Source organism: Zootermopsis nevadensis, unplaced genomic scaffold (genome assembly GCF_977971745.1).
Source record: "Zootermopsis nevadensis isolate Lab colony 2312 unplaced genomic scaffold, Znev_1.0 Znev_ptg000006l, whole genome shotgun sequence".
Taxonomy (NCBI): Eukaryota; Metazoa; Arthropoda; class Insecta; order Blattodea; family Termopsidae; genus Zootermopsis; species Zootermopsis nevadensis.
In genome coordinates, this window is record NW_028259138.1 from 13,086,782 (window position 1) to 13,109,048 (window position 22,267).

At 38.7% G+C, this 22,267-nt stretch overlaps 2 protein-coding genes across 3 annotated transcripts in view; one reads left to right on the plus strand and one right to left on the minus strand.

The window, feature by feature from the left end:
* LOC110837456 (uncharacterized) overlaps positions 1-22,267 on the minus strand; it is a 516,015-nt gene that overhangs the window by 314,495 nt on the left and 179,253 nt on the right. Inside the window, exons 1-2 of one of the 2 annotated variants that reach the window (XM_087343744.1) lie at positions 3,992-4,049; positions 561-1,775 (exon numbers count right to left, since the gene is read on the minus strand). Coding sequence is in view for 1 of the 2 variants with exons in the window: in XM_087343743.1 (XP_087199869.1) it covers positions 1,676-1,775 (100 nt within the window). In the remaining variant the exon portion in view is untranslated. Of the gene's footprint in view, positions 1-560; positions 1,776-3,991; positions 4,050-22,267 lie in introns of those variants that run through there. The other variant, XM_087343743.1, reaches the window with a different exon arrangement.
* The window catches only part of CARPA (Carbonic anhydrase-related protein A), a 279,269-nt gene that overhangs the window by 176,363 nt on the left and 80,639 nt on the right, over positions 1-22,267 (plus strand). The window contains exon 4 of the mRNA XM_087343739.1: positions 5,316-5,507. Coding sequence (XP_087199865.1) covers positions 5,316-5,507 — 192 coding nt within the window. The remainder of the gene's footprint in view (positions 1-5,315; positions 5,508-22,267) is intronic.

A 22,267-nucleotide genomic window follows, 5' to 3' on the forward strand; every position in this document is an offset into this window, starting at 1 on the left:
TCATAATACTGAAATTTATACATTTTAAATTCAAACGAAAATTAATTATTTCGACAGACGTGTTGTCCAAAACACTAACAACAAAACTTTCAAGTGAAAAGTATATGACGTCAAGTTACGTAACCAGGAACCATTTTTTCATTACATACAATTTAATTAAGTATCTCATTTCATCTGTAATAGCGAAAAACATAATTTTTAAATTACAAAGGATTATAAGATATTTGTGAAATAAGTAGGTGTTAATTTTCTCACGCTTCGTGAAATAAAATTTATTAATTTAAGTCATTTTAGTTAGAGTTTGAAGTTAAACGTGTAGTTTCGTTTTAAAACTTCAATAATCTAGTCTGTAAAATACGTTCTTAATCAGAAATGCTTTGATTATACCGACTGAAGAACAGAAATTATAATGCTGAATCACTGACGCAGGAATTTAAACCCAGGTAACTTAAAATAAGATACATTTTGATAAGTTCAGGATATACACGGCTCTGCGAGCAAAACACCAATTCCTAACATTAATTGTAAATCGTATTTTAGAAATATTCAGTCTTACTTACCGTCTTCCGGTCTCTGTTGTTATCGCATTCAAGATTTCAGACTCGAAATCCAGTGTCAAATGGAATCCGGTGCTTTCACTGGAACGTTGTCCAAGCACTCCGGAAGCACGTGTCGAGTTCTTCGTCTCTTGGTTCGTGACATTTACCAGGACGATCACAAAATGCGAATCTTTTTAAACACAGATGAAGTCAATTTCTATCAAACAAACATCGGACTGGCGGAATTCTGTGAATGTTCGCCCGAAAGCAAAACTTTTCTTACCCGAAGAATTCGGCGTCATTTTACAAAACTTTCATCATTAACTGCACGGCACTGTTTCCGTCTATAACATTTTTTTGTATGTTCACAAAAGCGTAACGTTCAACTGCAGCTTACGAAACACGGAATAATGTCACCACTCAAGCTAAGAAATTAATAAATCTCGTGTTTACCTTTTAAACGAGTGGTAATAATACAGTTTTCACAACAGAGAGCACGCAATTATCCGAAACACTTCAAACATCCTTCGCTGTGCCATGACATTTGTTTCATTTGCAAAATACCAGCAAGAACATTAAGAATATAAGTGCCGTTACAAAACATTTTCTTCCGGACTCCGGGGTCCGGTTCTCGACGCATTAAGTATCACTTGCTTCAAATATGGAGTTAGGAACGCGTGGAGCTCCTTCTCTACTCTCCCACTGGCCTTTATATCTTCAAGAAGTGTTTAACGACGTAGTTTAAGCTGTTTGTACACTCGAGGTAAAAAAGATATTTCTTTATAGTTAAGTGCAGACTATGACATCAGTACTTTTTCACTTTAAGCAACACACGACGGATTCCGCGATATAATATTTCGGTCGCCACTTCAAAATACGATCAACGCCACTGTACACCGCAATTTCTATCCAGATCGTTACGGCGTGTAGTTCTATAAAATGCCTAATCCGTTTTATGAAAGTTCCGTTCACCCGCAAAATGATCACTCACTCAAACACAAAGGAATCGACCGCGATACTAACAAAACCTACGTTTAAAAAAAAATGAACGTGTGAGCAGGCCCGCAAAAAAAAAATCACTGGCAATAGTCGTCGGTATTTGTCTGTGCCTTTGAACTATTTCGGCTCGAATTAAATCACCAAAATTCGTCTTCTACCTGTCGGAAGCACCAAGGGATATGAGACATCCTGGTGTCCTGCGTGGTTTTCCGAAGGAACTCCAGATGAATACTGGGCCTGTAACAGACAATACAATTCCTTTACTGAATAAACAGCACGATATTAAATGGATATTAATTTTTGATGTAGAAGACTGCATTAAAATTAGCTGATATATAATTTAATTGTAATCAGATCCTGCCTAATTCCTCGAAGTTGTCTTATCATAACAAAACACAGTACAGCCCTCACAAAAAGCGTACAACGTTAACCCCCTGAAGCCCAATTTTTAAGACGAAATTTTCACAGCGACCATTGCATAACTTATAAGCTAATGTTTTTCACAAGGAAACTCAGATTCTTAAATACAAGTTAATGACCATAAGGTCACGCCTGGCTCTTAAAAAAATCATAAAATTAGGCAATTCCTTAACATATCTCGGAGTGGAGAGTAGAGTGGATTCCGGTTAAATGGGACACATCGGGAGTAGAACACTTTGACCCAATTAAGCGGCCGCCCCGATTAACGGGAATCTACTGTATGTCACTGATGAACACAAATTCGCTGGTTCACATCTGACGGATTTATGACTCATATGAAAAATCCCATACATGGCCATACTTTAGTGTGGAAAAGTGTAAAATGATGTCCAAAACATTCACAGTTTTCCTCAGCATAACTTCGTGCCACGTATGGAATCCGGATCACTAATGAATACCACAAAATCCAAAGGAGTTTAATATTCTTGTCTTTACGCTGTTGGCCGTACACCATCCATTGCAAAAGACATCTGGCAGCTCCCTGATAACTCCCTTCAAATCCAAATGCGTCCACGTGGTGAACTCCCCTTTGTTTCAGTTGCCACGTGTCTTCAATAGAAACATTAAAAAATCCACGTGCAAAATCTTTCACCGCCATTGTTTTGCGACGAATCTCAATTCTGTACTTCTTCACTTTTACGTCGTAAAAAATGTTTAGAATTTACTGTTATCTCTTGTAAGCAGAAGGCGCGATATTACGCCAGTTTTTTTTAAGTTTTCGCATACCTTTTTATAACACCAACTGTGTACGCCAACAACGACTCAATTGTCATTTCACCTTGGGATAAACACGTCAACATCATCACAGCTTCTGTATTCATACCAGCCACTTTAAGGCTTTTTACAGTACATCTTCATCAACGAAATATTTCAACGAGTAGAAGCGTCTGTCTCTACGCTTAGGAAAGAGATGTTCTAAAAAGAAAATTCTTTTAGCCCTTACGTCCACTTACGCTCCTGTTCAAATGCCCTTCTGTCTGTTGCTTTAGTGGACTATGTTTTTCCATCTTCGTTACCCTCTTCCGGATTTCGTCAGATCCGCCAATTCGCTCCGGAGTGCAAACACAATCTCATCTGTATCACTCACTTTTTCCCCACTCAAATTGTCTATAAACACTTCCCCAATCATTATCTCTGCTGATATCTCATGGACGCCCGACACAGACATAAACTACAGGGACTAATTTTAATATCAGTGGCAGAGAACGTTCGTGCTCCTCAGTGTTAATTAAATATCGTATTTAATTCGCGTAAAAATATTCAGAAATAGTTTAAAGCATCCTCTCAGTTTCATAAACATTTTGTGGCACTGTAGACAAAACAGTAACTGTGCAGTGATATTAATTCTGCCATAAAATACGTGAGAACAAAATTAGTTTGCGTATTAACACATTAAAACAACCACTTTAATTTAAGAAGATAAAATTATTTCTAGAATTTTCTAGACAAAAGTAAATACTTTCTACGTGTTTCGAGCTATTACAATGGGGCATAAACGTTTGTGCATTTTAAAACAGCATCTTTAAATCTCACGAAAAGTTATTTACCATTTTATTTTGTTTTCCTCATGAAAACAATAAATGTAATGTTATTACGCAGCTAAATATAGTACACATCTCTACCATTCAATAAATACAACACCTATTACAACTACAACGAATTGCCATTTTAAGATCCGTGCTCCGTCAAAAGAAATTCATTCTATGTCCACAGAAATTAACTTAACTCTTTTAAGTATTACAGGGCTCGCTCTGAAGCACAACCAGTTATTTTTAAACCTTCTCTAGAGAATTATCTTAGATTGAAAAATGAAGTTACTGAATGACTTTGAACGTCACAGTGAGGGCTTTACGATGCTTTATATATTAATACATTCTACGTCTTTTTCAACTTGCAATAATCCTGAAAACGTTTCCACATAATAAATGCATCTACGAGGAATTTTAGTGATAAACTGCCAAGAATCAACTTACGTTTCAGTAGCGAAGTTGACAACTCAAGGACAGGCTCAAACCTGCTCGTACGCCGGCGTAAGAAAGACAACTGAAGTCAAAACTACCAGAAACAAAACACTGATAACCCGCACTACCGCGTGGTTCAGAATGACAACTAAACAAGTTGGTGGCGTGTGAAATAAAAATATCCCACGGCTCATAGTATCCCTTACATACAGGACAATGACACAGTAGGCGTACGCCAGAATTAGCGCATTTCATAAGCAACATTTTGATCATTACAGTAAACCACGCATTCTTTCTTTATCTTAATTATCGCTTTCAAATCAAATCAAAATAAGACTGTAGCTACTTTTGGAGTAAAATATTCAAGATATCCCAAGATTTTAGCACGGTTCAAAAGTCATTTGTTTTCTGATTATAAATATCTAGATATTACGCTACAAGTTCTAGAGCGCTTCATAATTCTACTGAGTTTCTTTATCGTATATCCTGATATTCATCGTGATTTTATCTTGTCTCACGATTCACCTGGCTATCTCATTGCAGTAAAAGTCTTGGGTGTACGATCTCATTACGAGATCAGCGTGTTTCATAATACTACACTATAAGATAACACTGCAATTTTGGCGAATGTATTAAATATTCTATTTTTGTTTTTATCATAACATTATGAGGATGCAGTATAACTTTAGCGCATTTCATAATCGAAAATAAGTTAACAGTGTCCTACAGTGAACGTCTCAGAAATTACTGTCAATTTAATTATGCTTTTAACCTTGCAAATTTCAGATTCTACAGATAATATCTCGTGCATTGTCGTTACTCCTTCAAAATTCTTGCCAAACTAAACATTCTAACAGATTCGATAATCCACATTCTATTTTCAATGTATGTTTTTCCATTCGCGGTTTTTGCATAGCGAGAACGCATTATGGGCTGGTAGTGTCTGTCTGTCTGTCCAGTGGATTCAACTTGAGAACCACTGGACGGATTTGGATGAAATCTGTCGTGGAGGTTGTACCATTACGCACGACCTCAAAATCGCACTTATAAATATTCTATAAGCGCTGATAAGAAAATGACGGATTAAGAAAATCTCCGCAACAAGTAAAGTAGATGATTATATCAGGCAGACATTCACCAAAAATTAAATTCATCCAAGTTTCAATGCATACTCCGAATATCAAAGTTTGCCTTCACCCATTAGCAATTCTGGACGTACAAACAGACTGACAAATATCTAGCGTGCATGCATTTTCCCCCAAAGAAACTATGACATAGTTAAATGTCTTTTGTTTCGAGACGATAACGTTCAAGGACATTTCTCTGATTATTTCAGGTTAGCGGAACACTGCACAACACGGGACAGACCGTCGTGTTCAGAGTGGATAAGGACACGAAACACCACGTCAACATTTCCGGGGGCCCGCTCACCTATCGATACCAGTTCGAAGAGATATATATACATTATGGCACAAAGAATCACCAGGGCTCCGAGCATCGGATCCATGGGTACTCATTTCCCGGCGAGGTGAGTTACACTCCAAGTAACATGTTCACCATAAATACGTAACTATCACGATTCCAAACATGGCATCCACAACCACTCCTTTCCCATAGAAGGGGCAAATTATAAATTAAGAACATCGAACAACTATGAACTTCGGGTTCTATAAAAATCATCTGATACTGTACGTATAGTGACATAATTTTATTTACGGTGGACTGAGCTCAGATGGCGAGACAAAAAATGCACACAAGATTTTGGTTTGAAACCACATTCCTCGGGAACTTACTTACACTTAGCTCGGAATCTTGTCCAGTGATACTAGCGCTCTTAAACGTTCTATTTATATTACCAGTCAGTTACTTAGTTAAGTGAAGATGTCAACCTGCAAACTTGTGGTCTAAAAATTCCCCCATTTTAGAAACCTCAAGGTCCACTTCTGTACTCACAAAGGGCGGTTTATTCCAATCTAAACCTTCACAATATATTTCCCTAAAATAAACGCTAACATTCTCCCATTCGTGCCCAGTCCACCTCGTTTCCGCCCTCTAAGACTTTCGACACAAAAAGTTTCTAAGTCTCCACACACCTTGATAAGTCATCCTAACTTTGTTAAGTGAAGACGACAAATGAGAGAATCTTTTCATTAGAACGACAGCCCATAGGCCGGAATCCAACACAAAAATTTTATTCCCTTGAAATATTCAGGATCAAATATCTGATGGGTGAGCCACAGCATTCGATATTCGGGAAGGGTACCGACCGGGGGTTCTATATTCAACTAAAAATCCCTAGGGCCCTCGACCACCACATCCAGGCGAAGCTGCGCCCTGAATTTTAACGAGCGGCAAACTGTTGCCTCACACCCTCCGTCTTCCTTCAATTAGATTCCACGAAGCAATCAAGATAAGAGGCAGGCCGATGGCGGTCGGTCGGACAAACACTTTCTCTGCATTATTATAATTCTGCACCGACGTCTGTCGTAATGAATCGCTAATGACGTCGCTCGAACGGGCATTCGTCCGATGTCATAAAGTCTGTTTGCGTCAGATTTAGAAAGTACATCTGGAAAGACCACGCAACACCTAATTTCCCTCAAATTCTTCGATCGAAATGAAGAAACCTGGAAATAAATGTGCCTTTTTTACATTATATATTCTGCTAATTTTTAAGAACTTCAGTTTTTATGTCGACCTGTTTGTAAAAGCTACTATATATACAAATTTTCACTCAGGATTATCATCTGTCGTCATTCAAAATTTCACATGCATATCTCTATATAATGCCATCAAAATTAAAGCTAATTAAGAGATTTCGCATGGTCTCCATGTTTATTTTTATATGTTGAATAAACTATAACTGTATTTCCTTCTAAGACAGGTTTATATTAGCAGCATAATGGACAATCATCAATATCCTTCAGACTTCGTCTGACAAATCTTTCGACAGGACGTTTAGGTCCACACATTCTTAATTTATGCTACGTATAATTCAGGGGGGAAAAAGTTGCCAGTGGAACCACGGTTCCGGAGAATTTGACGTAAATACGTCTATACGGAAAGGAAGTTTATATATTGGCTTTATTCTAAATATTTCCTCTATACATGCTTTACAATTGAGGTAAGTTTGATTAAGACATTCCTTATTCAACTTCAATTAATTACTCTTAAATTGGGTCTGTGGTAGCTGAATGTAATGTAAGGGGTTTTTTTTCTGTCTGACGACAGGTCCATATGAACAGGATCCTTCCATCCCTTTCTCTTCTCGGACTGGGACCTGTTCATATACGTTCTTGGCAGATGATCCAGAAGTGGTTTGCCATTGCCTTCTTCTGTGTGTGAATGGAGTAATTGTTGGGATGCCACGGAGGAAAACCGTGTTGCCTAGACCACGGCCTTGCCAAACACAAGTTATAAATTCGAACCCGAGACCCCAGGATTCGATTCCCGGCTTAACAATTCCATTCCTTCAGTTTTAAAAATCATCAACAGAGACTTGTTTCTTTTAAGAACGCGTGGTCTTGTTCGTGTAATACCACGTACACTCAGCCTTCAATTTCATACACAAAAGTATTTACTTTAATATTTGTTCTGTTGCTTCCATTCGTTTATAAAATTCCCTCTCAATTTCGTTGGTGTAAGGTACATTAAATACATCCTCCAGACGAGATTCGGCTGAAAGTCTAGTATAATGCATCGTACAATTTAGAATGCAAAGGCGATGAACAAACTCGATGCAAGAATAAGTGATAAAAAGGGGGACAATAATATCGATGTGAGAAAAGATTATATGTTCGTAGCAAAGAAATTTTCCAATAATTGTAAGAAGTGATGGGAGAATGGAGGATTTCAGTTAAAGGAATTTATATTTACGGCTGTGTTCGAAAGCGAGGTCTGTAAGCGTCGATCCGTCTTCTCTTTGGCGATCGTCGGGAGATGGGGGGGGGGGGGGGGAGGCTGACTTCAGATGCATCACTTCTTTGCCTTCTTCTTTATCTCTATACGCATACTTATTCCCTCTGCAGCAATACGATCTTGGAAAGGCAATGTTACAAGACGTGGGTACATCGCCTACCACCCGTTGTCAATAACAGATTTCGTGTATCTCAATTTGGAAGTTGTATTTTGAACTTCAAAATTTGCTTGACAACAGAGAAATTACTCGCATTTAACAAACTTTGTGAATGACAAAAATTTAAATAAATTCCAGTAATGACAAACAAATTCATAAATAATATCATAAACTCTTGCTGATTGCGAAGAAATACACCGAAATTAATCTGAGTCAGCCTCACTAGACTATCCCATTTTGAGTGTACACAGGTTGAAGTAACGTGCGTCTACCAATCACCCCAAATCTTCCATTTCAACCCAAGTCTTATTTACCAACTTATCTTGTATTTGTTGCTATTTATTCAGACTGCAGTACCTTTTTCACAATGTAAAGTTTCATACTAAAAATGTCTAATCCACGCTGTTGTGTGTAGCCGATCCCTGGCTTTTTAATTCAGCCAGGAGCAACAACTTTTACTCCCGCCACCACGGACAGACAGACAGACTTTGCTATCCACAATGTTTCCTGCCCTATTCTGCAGGGGGTAAAACAGCCGGAGCTTGAAGCTGAACATTATTCTCCCTTTATTAACCAGGAGTACCGTCTTCCCCTGCACGCCTTAATGGTGTGGTAATCAGACCGAATGAAGCTTATCTTTTACCATTTATTACTTCCAAGACCGTCAAATTCTGCCAACTGTATGCGGGAGACAAATGACATTAAACGCATAGAGCGTACTTAAAATAACTGGCGTCTAGTAGAATTCCTTTTACCGAGATAAAGAATAAATGGTTTCGGAGGCAGGACTCTGATCGGCAAACCCATATCTTAACCTCCGAAATGAGATTGGATTAAGATGATGAGAAGGGTAATTGAGGTGTCGAACATCCCACACGCAAGGCGTTCATCAAAGTGGACTATCGGGGATCATTCATTTGTTTTCCAGACTAAATACAAGGCTGACATTGTGTTTAACTGCACTTAAGACTTGCGACATTAAACACTAAACACATTGTAAGGTAAAAGATGTTAGAGAAACAAGCAACTATTATAACTTACAGCATTTTTTGTTAACAAATATGGTGAGAAACTGGGGATATATCTAACAAATTAGACATGGCCAGAATCTGTAAATATTTCAATGGACCACTTAACATTAAAGTTAAGAATTAATTAATATTTTAAACGGCCGACGTTTCGACTAGCCCGATTAAGACTTAACGCGCCATATTCTAAACGGACACACTGAACGGGATAACGAAGATAAGTTATTTAGTCCAAGTTCAGGTGCTGAGACTGTGATAACGTGTCGAGGCCTACAGCAAACTTTGGGGCCGCTGAGATCACTGAAAAATCACTAACTCAGAAAACAGGGTAGCATCTAATACCAAATACACGGACGGAGGGAAACTGAACATTCTATATAAAAGAAAGGTTCACTGGAGGAATTTCCGAGCAACTTCGTAAAGAATAATAATTATTACATGCCAATAATTATTTTACAACAAAATATTCTTATACTTAATTAAACTTTAACATTTAGAATTAAAATAATATACCCAGTTTGAAAATACACAGATTATTATAATGTATATGGACGGTACCTCTGGGGTCTTTGAACCACAATTGTAAATGAGCGTACAGACTACCACATGCGTGCTACAGATTACGCCAATCGCATTTCCTTTCATTTCATTATCCTAACGCGATAGACATGTATTTGTAAAAACCATGAAAAGTTATGTATGTCGTTCAAATCAACCTGACGCTCGAAATAAATTAGAAACAGAATTTTAAAAACTTACGGAAAGGAGGTAACAGTCTACAGACACACACACAAAGAAAAACAGAAAGGCGCTAAGAAAATTAACTACGGTGTCTGAAGAAAGTCCACAGAAAATCAATATCAACATATTTGCCGTTGAAGAAGCCGATATTCCCAATAGTTGGGGGTACACAGGTTTGAGAAGTGCTCCCTCAGACCTTCGCCTCTCCGAAGATCAAAGGCACTTCACTCGAGACTGAAGTGCAGTGCACTACGTGGAAACAGGCGAAGGAGAGAGACTCGAAGCAGTGCACAGCCTTTCCTGATTGGTTTCATTAAACACAGAGATAACTCAGGAACATGATGGTCACGGACCAGCCACCGGGAAAGGATTCGTTTCTTCGTATCGACACCCTAGTCGACTTAAATTTTCATCCCAGGATCACAGCCCGTGGATACCGATGACACTCCGAAGGCCTGAAGGTTATCTAAAGGACACATATTTCTTCCCAAGCAAATGTTCATGTCCATCCGGTCCCTCGTAAAGTTTATTTAATGAACTGCAGAATTTTCCAAAAATGCTTACAACTGATTCAACACCAACCCCAAACTTTAATCCCCTCTTATCACCCTGTAAAATTCTGACCATTAATCTAAAATCCTAGAACTGCGTATGGCAGTAGAATTTCGAACAATATGGATGTCATCCTGAGGTCACAAAATACGAAGACAGTCGGAAATATGTTTATATCTTCCTGTCTGATAACAACTACTGATTAACTACTGAAGCTTGAACAACGAACTTTTATACTGAAATTAATCATGAAAGTATCTACGCACTTGTAAGAAGTAACTTCTTTGCACAGAGTGTACCATTTAAAATGCAACCGAACAAATGTCACGTTCTTCGGTACAAAATAAAATCAAAAATAGGTCCACTCCCATTTAAAGAAATATTCAATTCAAGGTCATTCTCGTTGCTAGGCCGCTGCTTACACCAGTTGCTTCGAACATGTCTCAACTGTCACAGAAAATGCGGACATGTACTGAAATGATCGATTTACTTCTGCGCATGAATGATAATTTTGCATTGAATTCCGTTTTAAAACTGGCACGTAGTAAAAATGTGTAAAGGTAATATATTTTTTAAACTCTTTATACATGGATAGTTATCACTGTACACACAAACTAATTAATTAATTAATTTTATACGTCTACTATATATTTTTATTAACCTTTCAAAGTCTAGATGAGAACTTCGTTCGGTAGCTGAATATATTCGGGCAAATTCGGTGTTCAAATCCTTTTTTTTTCGTACAGTAACGCTTTTCGAATAAAACTGTACAGTTCTTGAAATTAATCTGGACCTCTTTACTTTAACAAACACGTCAAATTATATCAAGCGAATGTAGTTTCAACATCACGGAACGCCAAGGAGCCAAACTTCCATTCTCATACGCATAAAAATCATGAAAGAGATGACAAGAAATGGCTGGGTTAGGGCACTGTCGATAGTCTTGAATATATCGATTAGGGAAGGCAGTCTATAGCTACATTATTTCGGAATACCTCAGAGTTAAGAAGATGGGAATCGAATTTCCCATTAGCGTGTCCATAGAGCGATGTCTCTTGCTTGACTGATTGTCAGGCATCCAGGCTTCTCGGGTTTCGTGTCTCTGGTTAAATCTGATTGGAAAAGAGAGTTTTAAGTCATTCCACATCGAGGATGGTGTTTATGGAAGGTGCAATCACGAGTTTCGTCATTAATGACACTGGAGCAAGGTGTTTCAAATAAACTCCGTCCCTACCAACATACCTTGCATCTAACAGAGACAGTCGACTACATTTTTGCCGAGTGGGTATTAAGAATTTTCAGTACTTATTTATCTTCCGACAAAAGATTGTCAGAATCACTTGATATTCGTAGGCTTAACATACGGATTCACGCTGAGAGTTTGTAGTAATCTACGTTTAACTTTAACAAGTTTCGGGGCACATCAGTGCAAATGCAGTAGAAAAGTATGGCGTATGAACAGACAGACATTTGGGTGCACGGTGCACGAGTCAGCGCGTATTGAGATGGACAGGACGACGTAGTGATGAGATAGCTCGGCAGACAGATAGAAAAGACTGGTTGGACGGAGAACACTGCCACATCATGGAAATCCGGCTGTGACGTGGGTCTAATTTGCACAGTTAGACGGAGCTGTGGTATGTGGGGCTGTGAGGATATGAATTATCATGACTAAATGCTAATAGAGTTTCTGTCTCATTGAGTTACTTGTCTTCAGTTTCAAAGACCTCAAAGCGGTTCTCATGCACTGGGTCTCTCTGTCTGCCCGCCGTGAAGTTCCTTGCCGGTAACGAATGTGGAACTTTGTCAAAGCACTTGTGTGTCCCTTCGGACATTCTTTTCGGCAGTAAGTCGCCGGACCCAGTAACAGACACGTCAAAACAGCAGGGACAAGATGGCGGAGAAGAGAAGAGGATGGAAATCATGGAAAAAGACAAACATGGTTGCAGGCTTTAGAGAAAAAAACCTCTTTCAGCCAAAAAGTTGTTAACAAAACGTCCCACTAAATTAGTCACTAGTCCACGCACCGCAAGACACCAAACACCTGATTCAAGATACAAGCTCGTTAAAGCACAACATTTTGTCCGCCATTAAAAAGGGCGTTAAATCGGTGGTGGCAGTTAACCGAAACAAGTTTATTCTTTTTCTTTCGAGGATTAAGACAGCTTGTTCCGGTTTCTAAATTTCTCTCCAATGTTTCAAGGGGCTCCCGATAGAGCGGCGTCTCATTCTTTGTGCACGTAACGTCTGAAAGTTAGAATCCTACGTAACATACCACATATTAACAACATTTCAAAAAATACATTCCTGTATTCTAACAGAAGGAAAAAATATATTCTGTGATTAAAGAAACAAAAAGGCATTAATTAAGGCATTAATTAATTAATTAATTAGTATATATATAGCTACCACTTGTTTCATACAGCCTACTATCCTAGGTTAACTTAGAAATATAGACGTAGACTTTCATTCTGAAATATTCTATCTTCACATTTACTGATACAAACTTTAAAAAGAGGATAGAAAATTTGGCAATGCCTTGTTCTTTCCCTGTAATAAATTCCCCTGGACATCCTAGCGTCACATTAAAGATCGCCTACAGACATGGACTCTGCGTTGTCAGCATTCTGAAAGCGGTTGCCTCTTCATCAGAATTTGGAGAGAACAAAAAATTCGGGGAGGGGATGGTACGGACGCTTATGAAGTCTATGGGTAGGTGGGGGGTTCAACGTGGGTTTATTGCGTCCAAGAGAAATGAAGTTGAAAGCGGCACTTAAATCTTATCTATCTCTAAGACATTATCCTACCATCTTTAAAATTTAAACGAGGACATCATTTTATATGTAAACGTTTCTCAGAGACCTTGGTGGCCAAGTACAAGGCTGTAGGGAGTCACACACGATCGGCAAGTTCAGTACAGTCCAGAACGTCAAAAATCAAAACAAATGAACTCAATGTCCAAAATTTTAGATTTTCTCAGACAACTACAAAACGCGGTTTAGATATTTGAAACAGAATGGCTGTCAGCATATCACGAACATGTTACACAAACCTCCACTATATGTTTCAACCCTTGCAACAAACGTTATGCGAATACGTGGATATGTAGAGAAAATCCACATGTATGTTATACGACGACCTATTTGTAGCTCTATGCATCTAAATAAACATTTTGGCTTGTGAAATTATTGTTAGTAGTAATATAAATAATTGTGTATGAAAATATGTAGAGTCCACTGATGTCGGAGATGCAAAATACCAAATTGTTGAAATATTAAAATAATGATTAAAATTTCAGTATATATATATATATATATATATATATATATATAGCCAGTTTTTAGGCCACGAAGCTTACACTGTATTATAATAACAAATATATATATAAAATATGCACGGTTCATTAATATTATAAATAAAATCAATACGGTATTAAAATGAAAATGTATTAATAGAAGTGACAACATTTTGTTTCATACAATCAGCAGTTAAGATATTAAAACAAAAAATCTGAATCCGCTAATTTATATACCAACAACGTATTGAATTGTCTCTGGTATGGTAAAAGTATAATCATTTTTTTGAGAGGCAAAGTCGCCATTTTCAGTCTTTAAAGTTCGGTTTTGCCACCGACTGTCTGTCAGGATGCACTGTACGGCTTGGCGATTCTTTTCAAACGTTGGTCTATTAGAGGGGCACTATCAGCCGAGCGTTACAGTTCAGTGCCCTTTATTCGGGCGACTCTGGGCTACGTTCTCGATCCTACAAATGAGGATTTTCGTAGTTGACTTCAGTTAGTCGTGGAGGTTTCTCCACGAACCTGTGCGTTGTTCACTTCAACGACACATCGCCCTTTGTTTCACTGTCTCTTAACATCACTAAGTGACTTATACGTTTATTAATAACAAATTAATCTGTTATGAAACATCCCTTGTTGCATTGCTCTTACGTACAAAAATATCTTCCTGGGTGCTTATGTTTGAAAATCTTGTAACTGATATTATTCTTTAAAATCAGTCTCTTCCTTTATCGAGACATAAAACCGTGGAAATGTTTTGTAGAACCGAACTCACCCGAACATGACGTCCACACAGAGCGACGCGACGTTAGGCTCTGCCTTCGTACATTTATTGCGTTTGTAGTCTGCCATGGCGATGTCATCCAAGTGTTCAACATCATAATTCAATTTGCCACATCCGCAGGTATAATTATGGTAACACGCAGAGTGTGACATTCTGAGAGATAATTTACACCAATCAGTACTTCGCGTAACCAATCTAGCCAATAAATGACTTTGATGTTTTCAGTTCTACGACCATGAGGGACCGCGTGGTGACAGGTCTTCACCACAGCGACGTCTTGTCGAGAGCAGCCCATAATATCCACTTCATAATTAGCTCCCGGAATTGCACTTTGCTGTACCCTGTCAGCAGCGAGACCATGCCATGGCTGTATTCAGTCAAGATATTGATTTGCTATAAATCAAGATTCTGTGTACCAGGGGGCCATGTTGTGCCTGATGCCTTATTATAACCTTGTACACTGGGGTGAAACAGCGCCACCCCAACTTCCTGGATAACTCCCTTTCTCCTCTCCCCTACCCACCCTCTGTCGTTCCATACTTTCCTATTTTCGCCAGCTCTAAAAATTCATCTCTTTATGCTGAAAGCCTTGGTCTTAATACGGTTATGTCTTCAAACGAAGAAACTGTGACGATTGTCCGTCTGTTGCGTTTTTGTTTATTTGTAGTGTTCTGTCTGACGACAGGTCCATATGAACAGGATCCTTCCATCCTTTTCTCGGACTGGGACCTGTTCATATACGTTCTTGGCAGATGATCCAGAAGTGGTTTGCCATTGCCTTCTTCTGTGTGTGAATGGAGTAATTGTTGGGATGCCACGGAGAAACCGGGGAAGCCCCCGGAGGAAAAATCCGTGATGCCTAGACCACGGCCTTGCCCAACAGAAGTTATAAATTTGAGCACCACCGGGAATTGAACCCGGGACCCGAGGCTTACAAGGCTAGTGTTCTGACCGCTAGACCACCGTAGCGGTTCTGTTGCGTAGCGTAATTAATTGTTAGGTCACTTAAGTACACGGTCTTAACTCTAGAGGATCGTTAATTGCGTTTAAGTTACCTCGCGGCTCTTACAAAGATAATTGCTGTTTGTGGTCGATGGATAAAGCACAGCGTTGACAGAATCTAAAAGATGACGAAATTGACCAATTTTAAAGAACTCCAAACAAATGCATGGTTAAGGCAAAACTAATGGAAAGGACATAAATGCTCGGCAAAGATTAGAATTCATGATCTCACGCATATAAAGCACTGTAGGTGGTGTGCAGCGTAGAATGAGAACCAGATATGGCCACTAAATGCGGTTAATACACATTTTAAAAAGTGGTCGTGGCCTATTTGATATAGTGTCGACATAGTGTTGATGATTGCTGATCTAGATAAATAAGATTAAAACAAAACAATTATACTAGCAAAACGATTATGAGAATGGTTTCCGCAGACTAATCGAAACTCGCTAGGGATTACGTGGTAAACTTCAGAAATTAAGCATTTCATTACAAAAGCAAATCGAAAAGTTCTTTCCCACAATTAAAAATCCAAGTGCTCGTATGTCCCAAAATAATCGTTTTAAGCAGAGTTGTGCTCCAAAGTCCCTCCCCCCCCTTTCCGATAATAATTGGGTCACAAACGGTGTACCATCAGGATGCAGATGAGAAAGGCGGCTGCTGCTACTGTCCGTCTGAACGGAGAATTAACTTGACCTTGAAGGTGTGACGTCATGCTGCATACTGTCCAAAAACATTTCCATTTTTGGAGCAGTCTGCACGATATTTGGTACCCACTGGTACACTAAAATACTGAATTCTACATAAACTGTAAAACATCTGGAATACAAGACAGAGACAAGTCACTAGAAAGTTACAAAACTCATGGAGATTATGCCCCTTGTTGGAACGTCTGTTTGAAGGCAGAGTCAATTCTCCGCTCAGACAGCCGTGGACAGCCCGCAACAGATGTTTCGCCGTTGAAATATCCTTCATTTGTTTATGACATCGTTTATCTCTGACATTTGCCTCTGATGTACATTTATATTAATATACGTCTGTATAATACACTTCCCCAAAATAGTTATAAATTTAAGTCATAATGTGACTGTCGTTTCTGCTCGTCTATATTTTTCATCCTTCGTATGGTAGTCTACACTATTATGTTAGCGAATTTTTCATATGCATCCGAATTTTACTTTATACCTAAATAACACATGGTAATCGTAAAAAATGTGACACATTACGTAATCTGCAGATCTAATTAACACCCATACCTTTAATTTTTAATGTCTTGAGTATGCAACGAAATACAAGGAAGATTTTCATTTGCTTCGTTTTTATTAACATATTTCATCTCCCAGTCTCTATATTTGTATTTTATTTTCTCTCTGTTTACTTAATGTAAGTGTATTTACCTTTTCCTCTCTTCGTTACTATTTATACTATTTCACTCCCATTTCATTTCAACTCTCTCTCTGAAGCTCAAATTTAAAGGTGTTTAATTTTTGCGGTCATAATGCAGAATATTACAGCAGACACCTTCCATCACCCATCACACCGCGGCTTCCATCCTAAGCTCTTCTGCCCACATCTCTTTATTCATAGCGTCTTCCAGCAATGGTGATATAAAAACTCACCAGCAAGATTCTATCTCATATTACACGGAGAAATTGTATAGAAAATCTGTACGAAGAGGGTCGAATGAAAAGGACGTAAGCCTGAATCAAAAGGGGAAGCCTTGCATCTCCTCCAGTACTTGAGCTCGTGATATTGACCGCCGCCTTCCTGACATCCAGAAAATCCGAGTTGTGGCAGGAGATATATAAAAAATATATAAAAATATATAAAAAATATATATAAATATATAAAAAAATATAAAAATATATAAGAAATATATAAAAATGATGAATCACCCTGAACCTACTGCAGTGCGAAGAACAGACAAGTCCAGCAACAACTTCCGGCTCATTGTCCCTTTAAATGTTTCCATCAGACGGGCCTTGTGCGTCATATAACTACCTTAATATAAAAGCTATACGTAGGTTTTGGTTTGTGGGCGGGTTACCACGGCAACGAATTTGCTAGTGTCAACAGCGAACAATTTCGCGGAGTCGTAATTCAGCAAACTAATCTAAAAGTACAATAGCTCAAAGAAGAGCGAACAGTGTTTTGCTTCAGATAGACCGCGGATGCTGATGACATTTGACATCAGAGTTGGTACAGGCAGTCTGCGTAATAAAACATGAATTCATTAAGATCTTACAAATGTTCAGAGCGCATGCCCGAGCGTCTATTCAAATCTTATTAAAGTGCTCTAATCTGAAACCAAAAGGCAGTGTGACATCTAATAGGGCTCGTTCAAGGTCGCTTGGCGCCCTATGCGAACTTCGGCCTTGCACCCCCCCCAAAGAAATTATCTTCCGAAAATAAATATTGTGCGAATGTATGAATAATAATTCTACATTTGTAATCTCGTATTTAGTTTAATTGATAAAGGAGAATCATAAGATTCTGAACTTATTTTTGTTTCCCGCATTTTCATTTTAGAAATCATAAAAACAAATTCCTTAATGCCAATATTTTGTGTAATTCCTTTTTTTTCTGTTGAAAAAGTGAAAAGGCATACTAGACGCTTCCAATTATTTTCAGCAGAAAACTTCATTTTTAATAATATCACGTTTCTTGCCATTTAATGATTTTAGATGCAACCTCCAAATAAATTGAAAATATGTGAACTAAAGCGAAACAGAACCTGGCACCACGTTTCGTCCTGCAACTGACGATGACGACTCAAGGTGCTCGCTCAAGAGGCGATGTTCGTCAGGAAACGTGCGGACAGGTCACAAAGTCGACTTTCCTACACCGTCAGTAACCGCCCAGTTAACCTTGGTTAAACCGGCAGAGATCAACAAATATTTAAATTTAACAGAATATCCCAATTACATAAATTTAAGGACGTTTGTTTTTCTTTGCACCAATATTTTTAGACAGGCGTTGTGTATAAATATATTAGACCCAACAAATGACTAAACCTTATTCCGCACGAAAGATGGGAATCAAAATACGCTCTTATCCATCTCACACTTTCCCTTCGACTCACCGTTTACTAGTTACAATTCCTCTTAAGGTCACTCAGATTCCTGCAGATTGACTGATATCGACGTGACTATGACATGACCCTGACATGTGCATAAAGTCAAACTGACATGAATATGGTCACTCACATTCCTGCAGATCGGAAGATATGTGCTTTCGAAAAAATGACTACCAAATGACCTTGAATATTTCAAAGGCTTCTATACGGCAAACCCTTCGACTGATATCGACGTGACTATGGCATGAATCTGACATGTGCATAAACTCAAACTGACATGAATATGGTCACTCAGATTCCTGGAGTTCGGAAGATATATGCTTTCGAAAAAATGACTACCGAATGACCTTCAAAATTTCAAAGACTTCTATACGGCAAACCCTTCGACTGATATCGACGTGACTATGGCATGACCCTGACACGTGCATAAACTCAAACTGACATGAATATGGTCACTCAGATTCCTGGAGTTCGGAAGATATATGCTTTCGAAAAAATGACAACCGAATGACCTTGAAATTTTCTAAGGCTTCTATACGGCAAACCCTTCGATTGATATCGGCGTGACTATGGCATGACTCTGACATGTGCATAAACCCAAATTGACATAAATATGGTCACTCAGATTCCTGCAGTTCGGAAGATATATGCTTTCGAAAAAATGACTACCGAATGACCTTGAAATTTTCTAAGGCTTCTATACGGCAAACCCTTCGACTGATTTCGAAGTGACTATGGCATGACTCTGACAAGTGCATAAACTCAAACTGACATGAATATGGTCACTCAGATTCCTGCAGTTCGGAAGATATATTCTTTCGAAAAAATGACTACCGAATGACCTTGAAAATTTCAAAGGCTTCTATACGGCAAACCATTCGACTGATATCGACGTGCCTATGGCATGACTCTGACATGTGCATAAACTCAAACTGACATGAATATGGTCACTCAGATTCCTGCAGATCGGAAGATATATGCTTTCGAAAAAATGACTACCGAATGACCTTCAAAACTTCAAAGGCTTCTATACGGCAAACCCTTCGACTGATATCGACGTGACTATGGCATGACTCTGACGTGTGCATAAACTCAAACTGACATGAATATGGTCACTCAGATTCCTGCAGATCGGAAGATATATGCTTTCGAAAAAATGAATACCGAATGAACTTGAAAATTTCAAATGCTTCTATACGGCAAACCCTTCGACTGATATCGACGTGATTATAGCATGACCCTGACATGTGCATAAACTCAAACTGACATAAATATGGTCACTCAGATTCCTGCAGTTGGAAGATATATGCTTTCAAAAAAATGACTACCGAATGACCTTCAAGATTTCAAAGGCGTCTATACGGCAAACCCGTCGACTGATATCGACGTGGCTATGGCATGACCCTGACATGTGCATAAACTCAAACTGACATGAATATGGTCACTCAGATACCTGCAGTTCGGCAGATATATGCTTTCAAAAAAATGACTACCGAATGACCTTCAAAATTTCAAAGTCTTCTATACGGCAAACCCTTCGACTGATATCGACGTGGCTATGGCATGACTCTGACATGTGCATAAACTCAAACTGACATGAATATGGTCACTCAGATTCCTGCAGATCGAAGATATATGCTTTCGAAAAAATGACTACCGAATGAACTTGAAAATTTCAAAGGCTTCTATACGGCAAACCCTTCGACTGATATCGACGTGACTATGGCATGACCCTGACATGTGTATAAACTCAAACTGACATGAATATGGTCACTCACATTCCTGCAGTTCGGAAGATATATGCTTTCGAAAAAATGACTACTGAATGAAATTGAAATTTTCTAAGGCTTCTATACGGCAAACCCTTCGACTGATATCGACGTGACTATGGCATGACTCTGACATGTGCATAAACTCAAACTGACATGAATATGGTCACTCAGATTCCTGCAGTTCGGAAGATATATGCTTTCGAAAAAATGACTACCGAATGACCTTCAAAACTTCAAAGGCTTCTATACGGCAAACCCTTCGACTGATATCGACGTGACTATGGCATGACTCTGACATGTGCATAAACTCAAACTGACATGAATATGGTCACTCAGATTCATGCAGATCGGAAGATATATGCTTTCGAAAAAATGACTACCGAATGAACTTGAAAATTTCAAATGCTTCTATACGGCAAACCCTTCGACTGATATCGACGTGACTATGGCATGACCCTGACATGTGCATAAACTCAAACTGACATAAATATGGTCACTCAGATTCCTGCAGTTCGGAAGATATATGCTTTCGAAAAAATGACTACCGAATGACCTTCAAAACTTCAAAGGCTTCTATACGGCAAACCCTTCGACTGATATCGACGTGACTATGGCATGACTCTGACATGTGCATAAACTCAAACTGACATGAATATGGTCACTCAGATTCCTGCAGATCGGAAGATATATGCTTTCGAAAAAATGACTACCGAATGAACTTGAAAATTTCAAATGCTTCTATACGGCAAACCCTTCGACTGATATCGACGTGACTATGGCATGACCCTGACATGTGCATAAACTCAAACTGACATAAATATGGTCACTCAGATTCCTGCAGTTCGGAAGATATATGCTTTCGAAAAAATGACTACCGAATGACCTTCAAAATTTCAAAGTCTTCTATACGGCAAACCCTTCGACTGATATTGACGTGGCTATGACATGACACTGACATGTGCATAAACTCAAACTGACATGAATATGGTCACTCAGATACCTCCAGTTCGGAAGATATATGCTTTCGAAAAAATGACTACCGAATTACCTTCAAAATTTCAAAGGCTTCTATACGGCAAACCCTTCGACTGATATCGACGTGACTATGGCATGACCCTGACATGTGCATAAACTCAAACTGACATGAATATGGTCACTCAGATTCCTGCAGTTCGGAAGATATATGCTTTCGAAAAATGACTACCGAATGACCTTCAAAATTTCAAAGGCTTCTATACGGCAAACCCTTCGACTGATATCGACGTGACTATGGCATGACCCTGACATGTGCATAAAGTCAAACTGACATGAATATGGTCACTCACATTCCTGCAGATCGGAAGATATGTGCTTTCGAAAAAATGACTACCGAATGACCTTGAATATTTCAAAGGCTTCTATACGGCAAACCCTTCGACTGATATCGACGTGACTATGGCATGAAACTGACATGTGCATAAACTCAAACTGACATGAATATGGTCACGCAGATACCTGCAGTTCGGAAGATATATGCTTCGAAGAAATGACTACCGAATGACCTTCAAAATTTCAAAGACTTCTATACGGCAAACCCTTCGACTGATTTCGAAGTGACTATGGCATGACTCTGACATGTGCATAAACTCAAACTGACATGAATATGGTCACTCAGATTCCTGCAGTTCCGAAGATATATTCTTTCGAAAAAATGACTACCGAATGACCTTGAAAATTTCAAAGGCTTCTATACGGCAAACCATTCGACTGATATCGACGTGCCTATGGCATGACTCTGACATGTGCATAAACTCAAACTGACATGAATATGGTCACTCAGATTCCTGCAGATCGGAAGATATATGCTTTCGAAAAAATGACTACCGAATGACCTTCAAAACTTCAAAGGCTTCTATACGGCAAACCCTTCGACTGATATCGACGTGACTATGGCATGACCCTGACACGTGCATAAACTCAA